The sequence below is a fragment of the Pelobates fuscus genome, chromosome 8 (assembly GCF_036172605.1).
Source record: "Pelobates fuscus isolate aPelFus1 chromosome 8, aPelFus1.pri, whole genome shotgun sequence".
NCBI classification, from domain to species: domain Eukaryota; kingdom Metazoa; phylum Chordata; class Amphibia; order Anura; family Pelobatidae; genus Pelobates; species Pelobates fuscus.
The window spans coordinates 103307050-103331230 of NC_086324.1; the positions used below are offsets into that span (position 1 = coordinate 103307050).

At 41.0% G+C, this 24181-nt stretch overlaps 1 protein-coding gene across 2 annotated transcripts in view; it reads right to left on the bottom strand.

The window, feature by feature from the left end:
- The window catches only part of ANKRD44 (ankyrin repeat domain 44), a 724718-nt gene that overhangs the window by 38477 nt on the left and 662060 nt on the right, over window positions 1-24181 (bottom strand). For both annotated transcript variants that reach the window (XM_063430205.1, XM_063430204.1), the window contains exon 27: window positions 11727-11818. In XM_063430205.1, the coding sequence (XP_063286275.1) occupies window positions 11727-11818 (92 nt within the window). The remainder of the gene's footprint in view (window positions 1-11726; window positions 11819-24181) is intronic.

Genomic DNA, 24181 nt, shown 5'->3' on the forward strand with positions numbered 1-24181 from the left:
TTTTATGTGTTAGATCCATGAGAGGTTTAGATACGGTGCTGTAATTAGCTACGAATTTCCTGTAGTACCCTGCGGTACCCAGGAATGCGAGGACCTGGGTTTTAGTGCGGGGGGTTGGCCACTTGGCGACTGCCTCTATTTTAGCAGGTTCTGGTTTCTGTAGCAGGCTCCCGACTCTGTGCCCTAAGTATTGAACTTCTGCCATTCCTATATGGCACTTACTGGGCTATATGGCACTTACCAGATAGCTCAGGTCTAAGTGCACATTATTAGGTGAATGGCACTCTGACCACACAAATACAGTTTAATCGCCATGGAGCCAAAGTCTTTAATCACATGAATAGGCTCCATGGCATGGCTATCTGGGTTAACACATATTCACATAGAACAAAATACCGAATGAACGGCTGTTCGGCTACATCCCCACGAATAGGAACCAGGAGAGGTTAACCGCAGCTTCGGGGGGGTAAATTGACGGCACACTCCAGCTCCCAGGTGGTCGCACATTCGTTAGTTTGTTCGGTAGATAAAATCTACCGAACACCCCGGCAGAAAAGGCACGGATAAGCCTTTCTGCATGGAAAATAAGTCTTTTACAGTCTGGTCCATAGTCCAAAGGTAGCAGGCGGGCAACCAGGCTCCTCCAATGCAATGTGGCGATATTGGTCTCGTCACAGACCCTATGTAGGAGGAATAGTCCCTATTCTGCTCTGTGTCAGTGTGTATCAGGGTCCCTGAGGACAGGTGTCAATCCATATCTGCCAAGTGACCCTATGTAGGGGGAACAGTCCCTATTCTGCTCTGTGTCAGTGTGTGTCAGGGTCTCTGAGGACAGGTGTCAATCCATATGTCGAGGTGTCAATATGTCAGGTGTCAATCCATATCCATTGTGATTTAGGAATGTTAGGTGATTTATGCCCTTTATGGATTAAAACCAGACTCTGCATCAACTGTATAATTTCCCATGGGAGTTTTGCCATGGATCCTCCTCTGGCATGCCACAGTCCAGGTGTTAGTCCCCTTGAAACAACTTTTCTATCACTTTTGTGGGCAGAAAGAGTCCCTGTGGGTTTTAAAATTCGCCTGCCCATTGAAGTCAAGGCGTTTCGCCCGGTTCGCGAACGTTGGCGGAAGTTCCCGTTCGCGAACCGAAAATTTCGTGTTCGCGACATCACTACTGGCAGACACAGCCCATAACAGATCAATCTGCTGCCTACAGTTGCACCTGAGGACAGGGAGGTGGCAGAGCCCTGGCTTTGACCTGGAGCTTGCTAGCTTTGAGCCCTGTAACTCCACCCCCCACCCCCTAGATTGGAACAGCCACCTTGCCTAGTTCTACACCGTACCAATGACCAGAGTGCCTAACATCCAAAGTGCCCACTCTGCCAGTGCCTGCAGCCTTAACCACCACCGCTTCTGGAACCGTTACTTATGGCATTCGATTGCACTTGTGACTTGTTCTGGATGAAATATTATGAAAAGGTGCTTACCTCTACTCCAGCTGACACCATTGTGGCGCCCTGGAGCTGGCCTGCTGATCGTCACCGCATGAATCTGCCTCCCCCATGTTTGCTTCGCAGCGCATCACAAGAGGAGACGCAAGATGCCACAGCGCACCAGTGTACCCACCGATGCTTACCCACACTACGGAGGAACAAGCTACTTAACCGTCAGCATGGCAGGAATGATCCAGAAGCCTCCATTTCCCATGGTTGGGTGAGCAGAGGCACAACACCGCAGATACAAGCTCCGGGTTCACTCCATGGGGAGGCTTACAGCAGACACTCTGGGGGCTTGGGCTCAATAGGGGAGCCTCACTAAGATAGCTGCTGGCAGCGATGACTGTGACTCTCAACCCCTAGGCATAGGTTAGGTGGCACATGGGTATGACCCGCAGCCTAGCTAATTCCTTTCTCCTCTCCCAGTACACAATGTTAGCCATGATAAAGTTGCTTTACACCACTTGACTGCAATATTTCAATCTACTCACAGCTCTACATTTTGTTTGATAAATCCTAATCTGTCTCAGCTGACAATACTAGCACTGTAGTTCTGATGCCTCATTTACTTTTCTTTTTTATATAATTACTACACAAATTGTGCTGTTTCCTGAAATGCCACACTAATATGACTTCATACCTCTACGTGTCCCTATTTAGAAACAACAGTCCCTATTTGTGCTTAAATCCCTTTTCTGTCCATATGTCCCTTTTTTCTGGGAGCTCCATATTGTTGGGGTGTCTCAGTACTCACAGAATTTGCCTTTTAACTACAATAAATGTGTTTAGAAATAAGTCTGGATAAATAATATACATCCTTCATGTTCTAAATTACATTTTAGTTGCATAAATTGTACATTTAGTTGCATGAATTAGGGATTATTCTAGCCCTAGTGACTGAATAATCAAAATTTTATTAACGACAGGAGGCGAATATTTGCTTATCTTTCTTTACTGAACCTCACAGCAGCAAAGAAATAGTTCACAATAGTGTAAAAACAATTCAACCAGAGTGTATAACAGTAATATATGATGTCATCAAACTCCTCCCAAGTCCTCTTTCTTGCTGTAGCCGACGTTATCCTAGTATAACTATGAACCGTGACCAATCCAAGGTCCTGATGTAGTCAACCATGTAAACTTTCAACGGGATTGATGAATCCATATATCACAAGCGTTGGGATTCACACTAAAGGGAAGTAGAGAAAAAAAAAAAAACATGAGAGTATAGGTTCTCATACTAGTTGAATGCAAGTTTATGGCATGCATACTAGGGACAGCAATTTCAATAGATTTCATGTAAAATTATGTTGAGTATATCAAACTCTTGGTTAGAGTGTTGTGGTGTAAACCTATGACAGATGATGTGTGAATGTGTTTGAAACAGATCAACTAGAAAACTTTTTAGTAACTTACCTTAGGGCAGGTATAAATGATAATGAAAAACAAAGAAGGGAGGGAAAATATTCACCTCCTGTCATTAATAAAATGTAGATTATTCAGTCACTAGGGCTAGAATAATCCCTAATTTTATGGCAAGACAGGAGGCTTCATATTTGCTGTTTTAACGCTCCTATATGATAGGAGATGCAGCATAGGTTTGAAATAGAATGTATGAAAGGTGGACTCCCGGGTCCAATCCGCAGACGACAAAATGTCTGTGAGGGAACTACCCGCATGAAAGGCTGAGGATGCTCCTCTGACTGAATGCGCTCCAAAAGAGGAGTCAATACCTGCTTGGGCTAGTATTCATCTGATCCACTGCGCGACGGTGGGAGCGGACACCAGTTTGTGTGGTCTGACATAGGAAACGAGAAGGGGTCCCGTAGAGTGGTTGTGGCATCTATATAGTGCCTTACACAGAGCGCCATGCAAAGCGACTGTCTATTTGGAAAATAAGGGTAGAATACAGAGGAGGAATTAGTCTTAGTTCGCCTGGTGATGTAAAATTTAACGCCCTCAGGCGAAAAAACTACAGCGTGGAAATCAAATGCTCGAATGTCGGAGACCCTACGGAAGGATACCAGACATAGGAGTAAGAGTTTGGCAGAGAGTTGACGTAACGTCAAATTCTCATAAGGGCCAGGAGTCTAAAAGGGAAAAAAAAAACAGAGTGACGTCCCAGAAATTGGAACATCTTGGAAGAGGGGGTCTGGCTAGCCTGATCCCTCGTAAAAGTCTACAAACTGAAGGGTGTTTTCCTATTGATGCACTGTCAATAGGGTTGTGGGCCGCAGAAATAGTGGATCTAAAAACTTTAATTGATCTATAGGACTTGCCTTGATCAAAGAGAGTAGACAGAAAATTTAGGATGATCGTCAGAGGTGCTGAAAAAGGATCCCTTTCCAAACACCAGCTGACCCATGTCCGCCATGCAGCGAGGTAAGCTTGTCTAGTGCCTGGGGCCCAGGAGTCCCATAGGAGGGCCTGAGCTGTCTCCGAAAGTCCTGAGACATTCCAGGATCCCCTGAAATGGTCCAAGCTACAAGCTGGAGCCGCCCTTGAAGGGCGAGTGGGTGACAGTGCTCTGCTGGATTCTTGAGGATGTTGGGGGATCGAGTTAGTAGAATTGGACAATTCACAGACAGTTCTAGCAGGGTTGGAAACCAATTCTGGGCTCTCCATAGCGGAGTGACAATAACTATCGTCACTACTACGGCTTTGACACGGCAAAGGGTGCGCTGGATCACGCATAAGCTCCTGTCTCTGGCCAAGGTGTAGAAAGGCATAGACTGCCCAGGACTGGGGTACTGGAAGCCAGCTGAAAAGGGCCTCCGTCTGGTGATTCAGCCGAGACGCGAACAGGTCCAGTGTGAAGGGCCCGCGAAGACAATGAATTTGATAGAACAAGCGGGGATCCAATTGCCAGTTGCTTACGTCCCTCCAATGACATGAGAACCAATCTGCGACTAGGTTGTCCATGCCCAGAAGATAAATTCCGCTCTAGGCATAATTGGAAGAGTTCCTTGGTAAGGTCGGACAGTAATTTGGATCGGGAACCTCCTAACCTCACATAACGCACTGCAGAGACGTTGTGCATGTGCAGTACTAGTGAACAATTGAAACAATCTTTTGCAAAACTGCTAATCGCAAAAGATCCTGCGATCAATTCTAGGCAATTGATGTGCAGTGCTTGCTCGGACGGGGACCATAGTCCCCCGGTGGACCTTTCAGCGCACGTAGCGCCCCACCCCAAGAGACTTGCATCAGATTCCAGAATGAAGTCTGGTTGTGATCCGAAAATGGCTTTGCTATTCAAGGCTTCCATGTTGTGAAGCCACCAGTGAAGTTCTATTCGGACTCCGTCTGTTAGGTAGATCAGTTGGTCGTAGGAGGTGGACCGGTTTAGATAGAAAGTCTTGAGCCGTAGCATGGCTCTGTAATGTAGGGTTCCCGGATAAATGGCCTGGATAGAGGCAGACAGTAGGCCTATGGTATGAGCCAGATCGCATAGGCGAATCTGGTGGGCTGATGGCAATTTGCGAATGTCTTTCTTTATAGCCTTGACCTTTGTAGAGGGTAGTTGTAAAATCGCCTGTACAGAGTCTATTAGGAATCTGAGAAACTGAACCTTCCAGGTCCGATTACTGAAAGTTGATTACAAAACCTAGGTTTTGTAATAAGGCCATCGTCATGTCCGTGTGTTGACGTAAAAGGTCTGGATCTTGAGCCAATATCAGGATGTAGTCAAAATATACAATGGAACGAATCACCTGTGATCGGAGTAGCGCCATCACTGGTTTTATCAGCTTTGTGAAACACCATGGTGCGGAACAAAGACCGAACAGGAGGCATGTGAACTGGCAAATTTCCTCTTGCCAGAGGAATTAAAGAAAAGCCCAATGGTTGCGGGCGACAGGGACAGTGAGATATCTGGAGAACCAGTCTCCCAAGCAAAGGAGGTCCCTGAGGAGATAGATGCCCTCCCTTTTGAAATGACGATATCTGACATAGTGATTCAGGTCTTATTGGACACAGGTCTCTGGATTTTTTGTAGACCAGAAAAATATTGCTTAGAAAGGTATGTGGGAAGGGTGATCTTTCTATCGCCCCTTTTCCCACCAGTTTGTTTAATTCCGTGTGTAATGCCAGGTTGTCTGTTGCGACATCCAAAATGGTGTAGGTGGTGTGTCCAGGAAGGGAGTGGAAAGGAAATCTATTTTGAACCCCTTGACTGTGTGTAGGATCCATAGATCCTTTGAAAGCAGTTCCCACTGTTGGAAAAAATGGGTTAGTCGACCTGCTATAGGTACATTGAAAAAAAGGAAGGTTTATTACCTGGAGCAGTGCGTCCGCGTAAGGAGGCAGATCCATGTCCCCGGATGGATCCTCTATTGGTGAATAACTGCCTGTGGTAGGGTGGGGGGGTCCAGAGTTCCAGTAGTTTTCTGAGGGACAAGGCCTGTAGCCTGTGAAGGCAGCTCTGCTGTTCGTTCAGCCTCTATAACCTCCAGCTCTCCCAGAAAAACGACCTGACTGGGAGCAAAATACCCTGCGTAGGGAGAATTAGGCCTTGATTAAGGTAGTAAATACCGCTACATGTTTGGACCGATCTCTCATGAAAGCGTCCCCAAATAACAAGCCATTGGCTTCTGGTCCCAGTTCTCGGGAGCTTAAGTCTGCTAATTTAGCATCGAGTTTATATAGTGCCGCCCTACGTCTCTCAGTGGATATAGCTACATTTGCATTGCCCAGGAAACATAAGGCTCTTTGGGCCCATTCTCGGACTGTGTGAGGGTCAAACTCCCCACTAGTTATAGCTTCGTCAGCTAGTATGAAAATTTTGGATGATGGGACCAGCGATAACCAGTAGCTTGTCCTGGGCTGTCTTAAGACCCTGCTCAATACCCTTGTAAGGGTCTTTCCCTGTTTTAGTGAGGAAGGTCACAAATAGCAGGTTAAAACTCTGGCGTGAGAGCCACTTTACTTGGTATGGTTGGCCGAGGGCATTCGGCTCTGAGTTTAGCCCTTATTTCTTTTCAAGGGGCTTACGCAGCCACATCAAAAATTAGAGATGTGGTCAGGTGGGGCCCATTTGTCCGAATGTGGATGTCTAATGACCCTAGGGTCGAAAAAAGGGACACCCGAGACATCCAGAAGGGTGACTTTTTTTTGGGACTTGGCAGGTGCCTTGCCCATGCCCACAGACACACTATTCCCTTTCCAAGGGCGCTTACGTGTGACCTCCTGATCGGAGGGCTGAGAGTCCTCTGAGTCAGAGAGTAAATGTGCGGTGGGATTGACTTCACCAGGAGTCTTTTCATGGAAGGCTGCTCATGCCTTGGGGATGGATTCGGTAATGGTTGAAACCAGCTAAGCTTTCAATTCCTGAGAGATTGCGGGCACAGTATTGTCAGGCCTTTTAGTTATGACTGTATTAGTGATTCTGACAAATAGTCGTAAGACAAGAATGTTAAATGGGGTTCACCCAATTGTGTTTAGTAAAATTTACAAGTGGGGGGTCACCCAAATAAGCGTAGTTTGATATATAAGGACGGCACACAATATATAGTGGGGTAGACCACTAAATTATATAAGTGGATTGTACCACTGTAACAATAAGAAGTGGTCAGACTTTTATGAGTATGTCTGTAAAATATTTAATAAAGTGTGGGGTCACTTTAAATAATATATTGTATTATTTGCAACGGTGAGGGTCACTCACTTGTAGTAATGGTGTTGAGACACCTGTTATAAATTGATTAGAAAGTGAATAAAAGGTGTGGGTTACCCACAACAACATTCAATGAATCAAGTGACAAAGAAAAAGGTGGGGGTCACCCACAAGGCCCTCCTTTATTTAATAATGATATGATACAGCAGGTATTTTCCTGTCAAGAAAAACAAATAGGTACAATGAATCATTTGGAAAAAGGTGGTAGCACTTTAAGGGTGCTATGAGCAACAAGTAAATAAGATACCGGATCCGACGTGAGGTGAAGCGATTGCGCATAAATAACAAGGTAAACCGCGGTTTAAGATGGCTGCCGCCAGCAAAAGGGCGGGAGGAAGAGCGTCAGGTAATTGGAGACGCGAGAAGGCGGGAACCAAGAAAGGGCGCGAAATTGAGCCGCGGACTCCTGGGAATAGAGAGGAAACCGCGGCCACAAATGTAATTAAATCGCGAAGGCAAACCCCGATGATTTTTGGAGGGGAACAATGGAGATAAAGTTTAAAAACTGTTCAGAGACGTAAATAAACCAACATGTTAGGTATAATTATATGTAGTAAGGGTATTGTGTACTGATAATAAATTGTGTGAGAAACGAGTGAGAATGAATGTTTGATAAACAAAACATTACCACAGAAAATTATTTAAAAATGATAGAGATATGGGTGCTATCAAATTTTACAAATTAATGAGAAAATTAGTTCAAATATCGCATTAAAGGAAAAAAACATAAGGCAATATAATTGGAGCAGACTCACCTGGGAGGCAAGCAGCAAAGAAAGAGGACTTGGGAGGAGTTTGATGACATAATATATTACTGTTATACACTCCAATTGTTTGAATTGTTTTTACACTATTGTTAACTATTTCTTTGCTGCTGGGAGGTTCAGTAAAGAAAGATAAGCAAATATGAAGCCTCCTGTCTTGCCATAAAATTAGTTAGTTACCTACAATTTCTCAGAATTGTCCTGCCCTTGGCAACTTTCAACTCACACCCCTAAAAATAAAAAGTGTTTCTCTTTGTTAATTTTAAATGTTAAGTGGTATGTAATTTAAATTGTTATGAACAAATTATTGTTCTGAAATGATTGTTAAATATAAATGTCTGTTTTGTAACTATTCAAACAGATTGGGTCTCCTGTCATCTTCCTAGCACAAAAAGTATTTGGCTCTTCTGTTATCTAACAGGTGCAATATAAGTGGGTCGACTTATGGTAAGAGATATTGGCACATACTGGTTAACCAATAATCCACCCTGGATCTCTTAGAGACACAAATAGCAATCTGTGAGCTCTTGTTGTATTATTGGAAGCAATCTCTAAAACCCAGGCTGTTCTAAGCTTGGAGCTTGTGTTCCGCCATATGTCCATGCATGCTGCTGGAAAATTAAATGGCGAAAAAAGGAAAGCTCTCTTTTTAAAAAAATATATCATGTTTTGTACCATGGGCACAGCTACATGGGCTCTGTTAAGTTTGAAAGCTAATACTACATTAGAACAGGAACACACAAACATAAATAGAGATGTTCAATAAGCTGTAACTGAAGCAAAGGGAATGTTTTAGACGGCATTTGGCATATATACGCTTGAACTATGTAAGAAACAAAAGTAATGCTGTTCATAGCAAAGTTTCCATACAGCATGAAAATCCTTGTGATAAAAACCATGAACAGGAATAGACCCAGTGCCTCGATAGAGCAGAACATTTGCCATTATTCAGTTTGTATACATATATATGGAAGTAGCTTTTCACAAGCAATGTGTAAAACAATGACAAAACCTTGTTTGGCAGCAATCATGGTTATCAATTGAATAGATTGAAAGAGCTGATATGCAATTACTGCAATGTTCATCATGTTTAAAAATGACTCATAGTGGCAGTGCTTCTAAAATATATGACAAAGTATGTGGTAAAAAAAAAATTGTGCATTTTTTTCATACGGATTGCATTTTTGCTGGGCATTTTATATATTTCATATGTGCCACTAAGTTCAAACCCCCCAAATTATGCTCAGCTAAGTCTTCTGAGTAAAAGGACACCCCCATTGAATGTCTTTGGCACTATTTCGTGAAGCTACAGTGCCATACAGGAGACCTGCCCTTTTCAGTATTCACAGTAGAGTTTTGAGAGACGGATTTAATGAGCCTATGCTTCCATTTGGGGTATTATAACAGTTTGACTGTTCATAAAAAACCCACAAAGGCCTACCATTTGTAAAAGTAGACACTCCAGGGTATCTCATAAGGTGCATATTGTGCCTTAGCATGCCCCCATTTGTCCACCAATATATGCCAAAGTATGTGGTAAAAAATTATTTGGCATTTTTATTTTTACATACGGTTTGCATTTTTGCTGGGCATTTTGTATATTTTATATGTGCCACTAAGTTCAAAACCCCCAAATTATGCTTAGCTAAGTCTTCTAAGTAAAAAGACACCCCCAATGAATGTCTTTGGCACTATTTCGTGAAGCTACCGTGCCATATAGGAGACCAAGCCATATCAGTTTTTACCGAACTTTGAATTTTGACGCTGGGCCTATGTGCAATTTCCAAGCATCTTCGCAGGTTTTAAATTCAAACTACCCCACAAAGGCCTACCATTTCTTAAAGGAGACACCCCAGGGTATTTCAAAAGGCATATTTTGAACCTTAACGTGGGAATATTTTTCCGCTAGCTTGTACCAGGTGTAGTGGTAATAAGCGTTTTTTCTGCCTTTTTGACACACAAAGTGAGTTTGCACAGTATATTTTGCAAACCTTATGTGTACTACCACTGTATAATACTTCATATGTTGCTCAGCTATGTCTGCTGAGTACAAAAATACCCCCGTATGTACCTTTGCCAGGTATATGTGGACATCGGAGGGGCACATTTGGGACACAGCCATTCCATTTCTTTTCAAACTTTACATTTTTACGCTGTGCCCATGTCCCATTTTAGAGTATTTTACCAGGCCATATAATCCAAATACCCCATAAAGCCATACCATTTCTTAAAGAAGACATCCCAGGGTATTTCAAAAGGCATATTTTGAACCTTAGCGTGGGATCATTTTTCTGCTAGCTTGTACCAGGTATAGTGGTAATGAGCGTTATTAAATGTATTTTAAAACTTTTTAAAACTATTTTTTTAACTTTTGTTTTGCTTATTATTTTTTTCAAAGTTTCCTAAACTTTCGTAAAACTTTTTTTTACAGATTTAACATTTTTGTAACCCCTAACTAGCAGTAAGCAGCACTAACAGTAAATTCCCCATTTTCCCATAACTCCCACCCAGCTAGCAAAATATTAAATTATACAATATTTAAATTAGTTAATTAAATACATTTAACCCACGAGGGTTAAAAAATAAATAAAAGTTAATCGTCAGGGGTTAAAAAAAATTAGATCACAGTATAATACTGTGATCTGTATTTTGATCACTGTAGGCAGTGATCGACTGGCAGGGAAGGGGTTAATTTTTATTTGGACTGGGTAAAGGGTTTATTTTTAAAAATTTTTTACTTAAACGTTATTAAAACTTTTTTAACTTAATTTTGTAACTTTTTAAAGCTTATTTTAAAAAAATTTTAACGTTAACCCCTAGTTAGCCCAACACTAAATCCCCCAATTCCCCACTAACTTCCACCCTCCCCAGCTAGCTAAATTTATAATTTTAAAATATTTAAATTAATTAATAAAATAAATTTAACCCCTGAGGGTTAAAAAAAAAAAAGAATTAACCCTCAGGGGATAAAAAATAAATAAATCAGATCATAGTAAAATGTAATCCCTGCTAATTGATCACTGTAGTCAGTGATCAATTGGCAGGGAAGGGGTTAATTTTTTTATTAAAATGGGTAAAGGGGGGTGGGATTTTAAATTAACTTTATTTTTTTTTTACACCAGGGGGCAGGATCAGCACTGATCCGTCTCCCTGCACTTCACAGTGAACCTGGAAGTGCAGGGAGGCGGAGGTGAGTATACTGAGCACATGTGCCCGCTCTAACATGCTGTCAGAGCGGGCACATGTGCTGGGACAGCCCGATCCGGTGCTCCCGGTCTGCCTCTAATACAGAGGCAGACCGGAGCACCATTAACACCGCGATCGCCGCGATTGCGGCGATCTGGGGTTAATTTTACCGCGTAACGGACGAGATCCGTCACACGGCGTTAAGGCAATCCCCTGAGTGACGGACCTTGTCCGTCACTCGTCTTTAAGGGGTTAATGTCAATATATTTTGATAGATGTGTTTTTTAGTAGAGGTTGTATACTTTTAACCCTGAAAGGTAACATAGTATGTGACTTGCTGCTTATTTTAAATAAGCAAAGACAGTTTTGTTGGCTTTTTCCTGGTTAATGTTATCTTATAATACAGGGTTTACAAGAGAGAATGGACAGCCCTTTTCTACTCGAGAAGAAAAGTATTATCTTCAAGCCCAAAATAAAACGATACGAACATGTTCTCCTATTTTGAGATATAGCAAAGTTTAAGATTAAGAAATCCCATCCCAGTAAGGAATCTTTTAGTGTTGACCAAATGCTAAAAAGCTAAGTAAATGTTTCTTTACTCACCTTCTTCATCAAGTGCAAGAACACTCGCTCCTTTACTTATCAATTTTTCAACAACACTTTTATATCCAATTCGTGCAGCTATATGCAGAGGTCTGCAAGTAAAATAACAAACAATTTACTCATCTACCATCCTACTACAAAATATACATATTCACACCTAAAGTCTATCATATATACAGGCTAATAAACAGCAATGCTACTTATATTAAATATTTTGTAAATATTGCTTATAATGTGCTGCCCATTAACCCCTTAAGACCGCAGCCAAATGTACAAGTTGTGAACCAAAAAAAATGTAAACAAACCACAGATTTTGACTATATGTCTGTTCAACAATAATTTACCTCTTTCATATTAAATGCACCCACACTTATTATATATCATTTTGTTCAGGGGAAACAGGGCTTTCATTTAACATCAAATATTTAGGTATGGAACATAACGTAATATGAATAAAATATAAAAAAATTAGAGAAAATATGATTTTTTTTAAATTTTCTTAGTTCTATGTGACATTCTAACTGTGAATGTCATAATACTGTTTGCTTTTACTGCAATAAAATACACATATTTGTATTCAGCGATGTCTCACGTGTAAAACAGACAACCCAAGGTATTGCAAATGGGGTATGTCCAGTCTTTTTTTGTAGCCACTTGGTCACAAACACTAGCCAAAGTTAACGTTAATATTTGTTTGTGTGTGAAAAATGCAAAAAACTAATTTGAAAGCCAATTTTGGCCAGTGTTTGTGACTAAGTGGCTACTAAAAAAGACTGAACATACCCCATTTGCAATACCTTGGGTTGTCTACTTTTGCAAATGGTATGCCATTATGGAGGTAATTCTTATTTATGGGCTACTATACGGTTTCAAAGCCAACGTAACCAATCTGGCGAATTTCATTGTGAAAAAACTGAAACGCAAGCCTTATATTTGACTCTGTAACTTTTGAAAACACCATAAAACCTGTACATGAGGGGTACTGTTATACTCAGGAGACTTTGCTGAACACAAATATTTGTGTTTCAAAACAGTAAAAAGTATGACAGCAAAAATATCGTCAGTGTAAGTGCCGTTTGTGTGCGAAAAAGGCAATAAATTTCACTTTCCCTGACGATATCATTGTTGTAATAAATTTTACGGTTTTGAAACACAAATATTTGTATTCAGCGATGTCTCCCGAGTAAAACAGTACCCCCCATGTAAAGTTTTTATAGTGTCTTGGACGGTTATAGGGTTAAATATAGTGCTAGCAAATTAAATTCCCTATACTTTCGGCCTGGGTTGTTAGGCAGGTCCCGCTAATTGTAATTAATTAGGATACCTAATTATGTAAAATTATTACATAAATATATATGTAAAATTATTATATATACACGTGTGTGTGTATATATATATATATGTATATATGTATATAATTTTTTTACTATTATTTTTATTTATATATAGGTATACATATAGTGATGTATACGTATATACTTGGGTATATACATATATATATTATTTCGTTCTACGTGTATTTTGATATCTATATATATATATATATATATATATATATATATATATAGATAGATAGATATATATATATATATATTATCAAAATACAGTTAGAATGAAATTACACACATATATATTTTTAATTATTTATTTTTTTATTTTATTTTTTTTACGTATTTACATATTTTTTTATTATTATATATATATATATATATAATTATAATTATGTATATATTTAATCAATATCCTTCTACGTGTATTTTGATATTAATATATATATATATAATTATATATATAAATATTAAAATACACTTAGTGTATGTGTAAATGTGTGCGTATATATATATATTATATATAGATCATATATATAATATATATATAAATGATGTAAGTGTATTTTATTTTTAACTTTAATTTTTTTTTTTTTTTACATTAAGGGGTTAATAGGGGAGGAGAGGGGCAGAGACAGTGTCAGCCAGTGATTTTACATCACTGGCTGACACACAGGATCAGTGATCACAGTGACAGGCTGTCACTGTGATCACCTCCTGCAGATCGCGGTAATTGGCCACAGGGGGAGTGCCTGGGTGGCCAGGCATGCCCCCCACCGCGATCTGCAGGGGGATCCTGCCTGCAGTTACTATGGGTCAGCCAATAGGCTGACACATAGTAACTCTGATCGCAGTGACAGGCTGTCACTGCGATCAGATCGCAGGGAGAGGCTGTCTCTGCATTCAGATCGCAGAGACAGCCTCTCCCTGCGATCATACTCTGCAGATCGCGGTCACTGACCGCAGGGGGACTGCCTGGGGGGCCAGGCATGTCCCCCGACCGCGATCTGCTGCAGAGAATTCCGCCGGCTCCATGTGTCAGCCGATTTTAAAATCGGCTGACACATGGTAAATACCGATCGCAGTGACAGCCTGTCACTGCGATCGGAAGCTGCAGACCGCGGTCCCCAGGCACAGGGGGGCTGCCTGGGGGGCCAGGCATGCCCCCCGACCGCGATCTGCAGCGGCCATGTTCCGCCGGCCACGTGGGGGGTAAGACCGCCCAGGACGTACCATGCCGTCCTGCGGCGTTTAGAGCCGCCCAAATAAGGACGGCATGGTACGTCCTGCGGTCTTAAGGGGTTAATGCTGTGTCAGAATTACCATTGCTTTTGAAGTTGTAAACAGGAATAATAAGTGCGCTTTTGTGTAAAATCAATCCTTAAAGGATAATATAAGCACAAAAATCACAAGTATGGAAAACACAAGAGGCCGGAAGGTAGGGAGAAAAAAAAACGTACCCACCTCCCGTCTCTCGAGTAAATAAGGTCACCTAGACTGAGTAATAGGGGGTAACCCAAGAAATTATAAAGTAGAAAATAATACCCAAAAAGCTAGCTTTTTGGGTATTATTTTCTAAGCACAAAAATCACTACTTCTTAAAGACCCTGTCCTTGAACTCTGACAAATGTTGTAACAGTCACCTGGGGACTTATGGAACAGTTTACTAGGAGTTGGAGCCCAGTTGCAGGAGATGGCACAAGGAGGAGACAAAATCCAAAAACACAGTACAGATAAAGGCAGGGTCAGACGAGAAGCAGAAGTCGGGCTGGCAGCGGAGTAACGTAGTCTGTAAAGCAGGCAGAGGTCAGAGTCCAGGAAATCGGTCATTAGTGTTGCAAAGATCCGCCAGGAAACACCAAACAGGCAAAATGACCAGATACTAGGTCTCAGGCAGGGCTGGCTTTTACAGCCTCCTAATTAGGTGCAGCTGACAATGACAAATGTAAGCATTGCGGTTTCTGAGAAAAATCTGAATAGATTTTGTCACAACTCTATGGAGAAGCATTAAATTACCAGAAATCATATGATATCGGATGATTTCAAGCATGGAGGAACAGCTCCCTCAGAAAGATCGGGATTTTTAAATTACTATGAATATGAGGAGGATAGAGAAATCTAGCAAGATCTAAGGTGTGGCAAGATTTTAAAAGGGTTCTTATGTTTTTGTGTCTGGTAGATCTTCCTGTGACTCATTGGCTCTCTATTTTGTTTTGTGTACATTGCACATTAAACAGTTGTTAAAGGAAAATTCTAACATTATGAATAAACATATTTCTTTATAGCATTAAAGTTGACTACATGACATTTGATTATGTAAAACTGAAAAAAATAGAGGGAAGGGAGGGATATGTTAAAGTTTAACCCTTCTATTCTTCAAAATAGAACCCATGTTTTGTGATTTTTAGCCAGTGCCAATTTTACATACATTTTAACCATCTTTCCTGCCTGCAGCATACTCCATTTAGTGCTTTCAGCCGCTTGATCAGCACCTGGCTGAGCAATGGGCTTTAGTGGTTCTTCTAATGGTTAATGTTATCTTATAATATAATGGTTTACAAGAGAGAATGGACACCCTTTTTCTACTCGAGGAAAAACGTTTTATCTTCAAGCCTGAAATAAAACGATAAAATCATGTGTCACGAACGTACCCTACTCCAAGAGTGTGCGTGACGTAGTTGTTGTAGTGAAAGGGTTAACGTTGACTATTTGTCTGCGCTAGACCGGAAATAATGACAAAACCCCCCTTTTAACACCACCCACACTTAAACATAATAATATAACTATTATTATTTTAACGCTGCCACCACCAAGACAATTTATAAATGGGGTGCCTTGGTCCCCCAGGTAAATCAATAATAAAACCCGCCAAATATTACTTAGCACAATATTTAAGGGATTGCAAAAATGTCTGGACTTGTTTAGAAGATGGCGCTTGTCACATTCCAAATATAACAAAAATAAGGCTTAATTATTATTCTGTGGGGTAAATATGAATGTTTTTGTTCTTTCTTTGGATATGATACTGGAACAAAGCTAATGGCATTTACATATCAAAAGAGACTGACTCATCACATACAAGGTACATGCCAAATGGTTGAAGAGACATTCAGACTTTTTCCAAGTGTAGAACCTCACACCTTGCAGAGCCTTGATTACTTCACATCCATATGGTAAAATCCTTTTCACATTGCTATGCCATTCATACTACAACTTCTGTCATCTGACCTCTGTGGGGGTCCCAGCTTCAAATGATGTAACCCCTTTTGACCTCAACAATACCATCTCTGCCATTTACTACACAAATTACATTAAAGGACAATATTCCATAGTGTAATAATAAATTATGCACCCTTGCCGTGACATCATGTTCTGCTATTTTGAGATTTGGGAAAATTTAAGATTAAGAAGTATGGGTGCAGAATGATGTTTTGCACCATACAGCAGGAACTTCATGTATGATGGTGGTCTACCAGGATTGGGATAGATTTTATAAGTAAGTAGGGTAATCTTATAAGAGCAGACTTGGGGGCAGTAAGTGTGATGGGCATGTTAATAATAATTATTTTAAAACGTTTATTCCCCACGTTGGGCAAGGGAGGAGTGGGGGGAGTTGATCCCTGGTGGTCCAATGTGCTAAGTATCTGGTCTACACATCAGTGTCTGATCTACAGCAAATGTACAGCACGCAAGAAACAAAATATCACAAGCTATAGGTGATTTTCATTGTATTCAATGATTTAATGTCCACAAAAGTGACATTTCCCCTCTAAAACTCTGCATGATAGGATCACTAGAAACCGGGTAGTAGTCATTGTTATGATCTGTATGAGACTGAATCAGAACATTTCAAACATGAAATGTGGCACCTGTAGGCAACATGAAAGCCTTACTACATATTAAGCTACATTATGTAGCTAACATAATGCCTTTTTTCTTTAAATGAGTTCTCCAACTCAATTTTTTTTTTTTTGGTTTAGCTTCCCAATAGTAATGAGGTTTTACTTATCTTTTTTTTTTTTTTTTTTCAGACAATACCAGCCAAAAGATTTTTCAGATACAACATTTTTTAAGGCTTTGGTAAAAAGTAATCATCAATAGTATATTCCCTCCTCCTGTCTCTCTTTTGACTTAATCCTAATTTAACATTTTCTTTCTTTTCTTTCCCTTTTCTTTTCTCTTCCCCTTCTTCCTTCCCTTTATTTTCTTTTCTCCCTCCCTTTCCTCTACCCTTTTCTTTCATTTTCTTTTTTCTTTAAATTATCACCTGTTTCTTAACCTTCTTTAATTCAATCCTGTGAGAGACTATATCTGAGTTGATAGAATAAATATTGGGGGATAGTTAACATCTCTATTTTTAGTAAAAAAAAAAAAAAAGGCAAAGAAAAATCTCAATCCACATTTGTTCATCAATCATACATTTTCTTGGTACAGTAGTGGTGTCTCATTAGTCTTATCTCCAATTTTACAGTCTGGAAGTATATGATGGATATCTTATATTATTTCTTGTGTTAAATCTTTTTCCACTTGTTCCAGCAATTTGAACCAATTAATCAAAATATCATTATCTCTATAATTACTTCTAATTCTATTTACTCCTATTTCTATTCGTATCTGAAATTTTACTTGTTGTATGAACATCACTTTAGAAAATTCCTGTGCCTTTTTCCAATTTCTGGCTATAATTATTTTGATGTTATCAAGCAGTGTATTGCCAATATTTGTTTTCTTTTATTTAAGGTAGGCCATCTTAAGTGTAACAGCATCATATCTGGACTAGTCTCTATTTTAATATTATCTAATTTGAGTAACAAAATTCTCAGCCAACTCCACAAGGGGGTCACTTTTTCACAATTCCACCATATGTGAAGATAATCCCCTCTTGATTCTCCACATCTCCAACATAGGTGATCATTATCTACTGATATTCCAGACATTCTAGAAGGTACTAAGTACCATTTATTTATTACCTTATAATGAATTTATATTAAGTGTAACTGTGCACGTATTTATTCACCTTAATTAATGTCTCATACCATGTTTCTATATCAATATTAATATGTAAGAGTTTCTCCCAGCTTTTTATTGCTGTTGGATAATTTTCTGTTACCCTAGTGTCTAGTAATTTAATACTTTTGAAAATAGTTTTTTTGTTTCATTATTATCAAATACTCTTGATACATACAGCAGGAAACACTCTTGATCTTGCCTTCACCAACTTCTGTACTGCCTCTAATCTCTCCAATATTCATTTTCCTCTATCTGACCACCATCTGCTGACTTTTGACATTGGCATTCCTAAGACCCAATTGACACCCCCATCTGAACATCACTCTCACAGAAACCTCCAATGTCTTGACCTAGAGCATTTCTCCACTAATCTCCAAACTCTCCTTTTACCTATCTCAAACCTCACCTGTCCTAGTTCTGCAACCTCCTTCTACAATTCCACCCTCTCCTCTCAACTAGACATCATGGCACCTTGTACATTTAAATGCCGCAGGCCCCCCCAACAACAACCCTGGCACACCAAGCTCACTCGATACCTCCACAAATGCTCCAGAACTGCTGAACGCTGTTGGAGAAAGTCTCACTGTGCATCTGACTTTCTCCACTATAAATTTATGCTGAGCTCATACAGCTTGGCTCTTTCCTCTGCAAAAGTTAATTACTTCAATACCCTCATAACCACACTCTCCCGTGAACCCAAACGACTATTTCACACATTTAACTCTCTTCTTCGCCCTGCTGTACCTCCTCCACCTACTAACTTGACTGCCTCAGACTTTGCAACTCACTTCACTGACAAGATCTCTACAATCAGAGAAGAGATCTTTCATCTTTCTCCTCCCCCTTGCAATACTTCCCCTAACTTCACTCCCTCTGCTGTTCTATGTTCATTCGCACCCGCTACATTGGAAGAGGTTTCTGCTCTGCTCCAGTCCTCCCGCCCCACCACCTGCTCCCTAGATCCAATTCCCTTGCATCTCATCCGTACTCTGTCTTCTTCTCTTTCTCCACCTCTCACTAAAATTCTCAATCTCTCTCTCTCCTCTGGTATATTTCCATCGCCCTTCAAACATGCAACTGTAACCCCAATTCTAAAGAAGCCCAATCTTGACCCTAACTCCCCATCCAACTATCGTCCTATCTCGCTACTGCCTTTTGCATCCAAGATCCTTGAAAGAATTGTGTATGCTAGATTGACAGACTTCCTCGAATCAAACTCTCTGCTAGACCCGCTTCAGTCTGGTTTCCGCGCTAAGCACTTTGTGGAAATGGCACTGACCAAAGTATCCAATGATCTACTAGCTGCAAAATCTCGTGGTCACTACTCTATCCTAATTCTCCTTGACCTGTCTGCAGCTTTTGACACTGTTGATCATCAACAGCTTCTTCTCATCCTTAGCAATATCGGTCTACAAGATATTGCTCTCTCCTGGTGCTCCTCCTACCTCTCCCAGCGCTCTTTCAGTGTTTATTTATCTGGTTCTGCTTCTTCTCCCCAACTCCTCTCTGTTGGTGTCCCTCAAGGTTCAGTCCTTGGTCCCCTACTGTTCTCCATCTATACTGCCTCCCTTGGTAAACTCATTAGCTCCTTTGGCTTCCAATATCATTTCTATGCAGATGACACGCAAATCTACCTGTCCTCTCCTGATCTCTCCCCGTCCCTCTCGACTAGTGTCTCTGACTGCCTCTCTGCTGTTTCTAACTGGATGGCTGCCCACTTCCTTAAACTAAACTTGACCAAAACTGAAATTCTGGTCTTTCCTCCCTCAAGTGTTGTTACTCCTGTGTCTGTCTCCCTCCAAGTCAATGGTGCTACCATCAGCTCCACCACGCAGGCTCGCTGCCTAGGTGTTCTCTTTGACTCCGACCTCTCCTTCAAGCCTCATGTTCAATCTATCGCCAAATCCTGTCATTTCCATCTCAAAAACATTGCGCGCATCCGCCCCTACTTAACGCCAGATGCGACTAAGGTGTTGGTCCATTCCACTGTACTTTCTCGCCTTGACTACTGTAATCCGCTTCTCAGTGGTCTTGCGTGCTCCCAACTTGCGCCGTTACAGTCCATAATGAATGCGGCGGCGAGGCTCATCTTCCTGTCCGCCCGCACCTCCCATGCCTCACCCTTCTGTCAGTCCCTACATTGGCTTCCTATAAAATATAGAGCTCAATTTCAAATTCTGGTTCTTGCTTTCAAATGTCTACATAATGCTGCTCCCACCTATCTATCCTCCCTTATACACAAGTATGTCCCGTCTAGGTCCTTACGATCTGCTGAAGACTTACGTCTATCTTCTGTCCGTACTCCCACCTCTGATGCTCGCCTTCAAGACTTCTCGAGGGCTGCACCATTCCTGTGGAACTCGCTTCCCTCCTCCGTTAGATGCTCACCCAGTCTAGATATGCAAAACGATACCCCAGACAACACACAGTAGAGTAACAAGGTATAGGCTACGTTTCGTCTACCACATGTTATATAACAATCACAATGCGCAGGACTAAGTTGCATGTACAGCACACTTTAAGTATTTTATGCTCGGTATGCTACATTCTGTATTCAGCATTCTATGCTCCGTCTACGCATTATGTAAAACTGAATGGCATCAAGCAACATTCCATATCAAGTTGTATCATTGTTTATCCTTACACCCCTACCCCAACCCTGCCTTCTTCTTTCTGTACCCCTCCCCACCCTCCTGAATAAAAACTTGTCAATAAAAACTTTAAATTTTAAGAAAAAAAACACTTCTTCATAAAAGCGTATCAATTAAACTCTTAACCAGGCTAGCGGTATTCCCGAGCGTGACTCGGGGTTAATTTTCGCTGCCAGAAGCGGTAACCCCGAGTCACGCTCGGGGTAGATAACAGAGCTGGCAGCGGAGTCTCCTTACCTTCTCCTTGCGATCCAGCGATGTCCCCGCGCTATGATTGCCGGTGAGAGCCCCGGCGGATGCCTCCATCTGACTTCCTGGTTCCGTCTCTGTGAGCCGCAGAGGCTCATGGGGGCGGAACTGGGCGGGTAATTCAAATGTTTCAAGCATAAAAGTGACACACACACATAAAGTTAGGTGATACAGTGAAATCCTGTCAGATTACATTGTATCACCTCAGATTTGACACAGTATCACCTCAGATTTGAAATTTGATCATCCTACACTGCCCTGCCTGCCCTTTTTGCTGTAATTTCTGCCCATAAAATACATTTTTTACCATGGCATCAAAGCGTCACTTTAGCATCTCCAAAGCGGGTTTGGATCAGATGAGTGACAGCGGCAGCGACACAGAGCCCCTCGCAGAATTGAGCGACTGCGATAGCGATTCGTGGCAAGATTAGTCATCCGACTCTGACAGTGACCAGAGAAGTGGCGACAGCGACGATTCTGCACCCGAGCTCAGTGATGTGCGCACTTGGTGCCTTATTGATTGCGGTATGGATGAGGTACCGCCGCCAAGATTTCCGTTTACTGGATCACCTGGGATGAAGGTAGACGTTGAGCACAATGATCCTTTGGCATACCTAAAATTATTTCTCACAGATGACGTCATTGAAAAGATTGTCACGGAGACAAATCGCTACAACGAGCAGCAATCAGCTACTCTGCATAGCAAGTTTTCCAGGAACAGAAAATGGGAACCGGTGACTAAAGAGGACATCTGGAAGTGCCTGGGGCTAATACTTCTTCAGGGGGTGGTGGGGAAACCCCAGCAGAAATGGTACTGGACTACCAATAAATGGCTGGCAACCCCATTTTTTGGCACCATCATGTCCGAGTACCGATTTTCCCTCATAATGAAGAATTTGCACTTCACCAACAACGAGGAGTTTGACGAAGCCACACACCCAGCGGCAAAACTCAAGAAGATCTGGGAAGTATACCAAATGATCCTAAAAAATTTCCAGCAGGCCTAAATGCCAGATAGAGACATCAGCATTGATGAAAGTCTGATGGCTTACAAGGGACGCCTCAGCTGGATTCAATACATCGCATCCAAGAGAGCACGGTTTGGAATAAAATCCTATATGCTCTGCGAGTCTGCCACTGGCTATATATGGAATTCCGTCATATACACCGGTAAAGGAACACAATTCAACCCCAGGTACAGCGGCTATGGGATGGCAACGTCATCAGTCCTTACACTGCTTGAGCCATTGCTGAATCAGGGGTATTGTGTGACAACGGACAACTTTTACACATCGCCTGAGCTGTACGAGTTTCTGATAAAACACAAGACTGATGGATATGGAACCATTAGGGCCAACCGACGTGACCTGCCATCTATGTTTGCCAAGAAAAAACTGAAAACAGGAGAAATGGTTGCCTGGCAGAAAGGAAAGATGATGGCAATGCGTTGGCGTGACAAAAAAGACGTATGCCTAATGAGTACAGTGCATAACACCTCCACTGCCATGGTCCACACAAGAGGTGGGAAAGATGTCATGAAGCCACAACTTGTGATTGACTACAACAACACCATGGGAGGAGTCGATAGAGCTGATCAGGCGATGACATTTTATCCGGCTATGCGGAAACAACAACAAAAATATTACAAAAAAATCTTCAGGCATCTACTGGAACAATGCCTCTGGAATGCCTATATACTGCACAGAGGAAAGAGTGACAAGCCTCTTGTTCATTCTGACTTTATCTGGAAGGTGGCGGAGCGGATTTTTGTGAACTACCAAATGGCATCAGTGGCCGTGAACAGATCTGGACGTCGTGCTGTTGACGTTGTCAACCCAGAACGCCTGACTAGTCGTCACTTTATGGATTACATCCCGCCAACCGCAAAAAAGGCAGCACCTACGTAGTTTGCTGCTCAAAGCGAGATAGCAATGGAAAAAAAATCCGAAAGGAAACCAGATTCCATTGCCCTGATTGTGATGTCGGTCTATGTGCAGTCCCATGTTTCAAAATTGACCACACCCAGGATGTTTACTGAATTTTCTTTGTTTGACAAATTATATTATTTATTAGATTATAATTCATGATTTTATGTTTCGAACTTTATCACATCTGAGAGTACTTTTGGTCAGGTTTAAGAAAGTAATTACTGGCCTACAATACATAACACCAAATTTCCATGCAAAAAAATGGTACCGCTTTTGGTACAAAATTCCTGACATAATCATACCGCCAGGGAGGTTAATAGCTCCCAACTGATTCCTCTTCTGCAACTGTCACTAGTCTAATACTATCCTTACCTTTTGTGTCATTTTACCCCACTCCCTCTAGCATGTAAGCTCAATGAGCAGGGCCCTCAACCCCTCTGTTCCTGTGTGTCCAACTTGTCTGGTTACAACTACATGTCTGTACGTCCACCCATTGTAAAGCGCTGCAGAATTTGACGGCGCTCTATAAATAATATAATAATAATAATAATAATTGCATTATACATATCTCCTTGATTCATAAAATTATACTTTTTTAGATAGCCGTTTACTCTTAAATATGAAAAGGCTTCTTGAGACGCTTCGTTTCTTAATATATTAAAGGATTTCACCTTATCATCCAAATATATATCTTCTACCTTTATAATATTTTCTTCTTTCCATTTTTTTAGAGAAATATTAGGTATTTCTCTTTCAATATGTTCAATATTTTGGAAACCAAAAATTTGGCTTTTAATTTCTAATTTCTTTTTTATCTTTTCCCAAATAGGAACTAGATGACTTGGCACATAAGAGGTAGAATATTCACATATTTTGTTATTCCATACTATATTAGCTAACTCTTAGTTTGACATATTTCAGATTCTAATCACAACCAGCCCTCTTTATATGTGGCTTCTTTCTGCAATATTGCCATATGTGAAATTATCCCCGCCTCATAGTATTTTTCTATATTTGGATAACTTAGCCCACCCTTACTTGTATGTTTACTTAGCGTATCTATTTTTATCCTGGGTTTTTTGCCTCTCCATACAAAATTAGCAAATGCTGATTTAATCATTTTTATCCATGGGATAGGAATTATTAATGGCAACATCCTAAACAAGTATATCCATTTAGGAAGGGCATAGGCTCTTAAGGTGTTGACTCTCCCCCACCATGATAGTTCTAGTTGGCGACATTCCTTTAAGTCTTTGTAGGTATTTTTTAAAAGGTGTAAAAAATTTGTT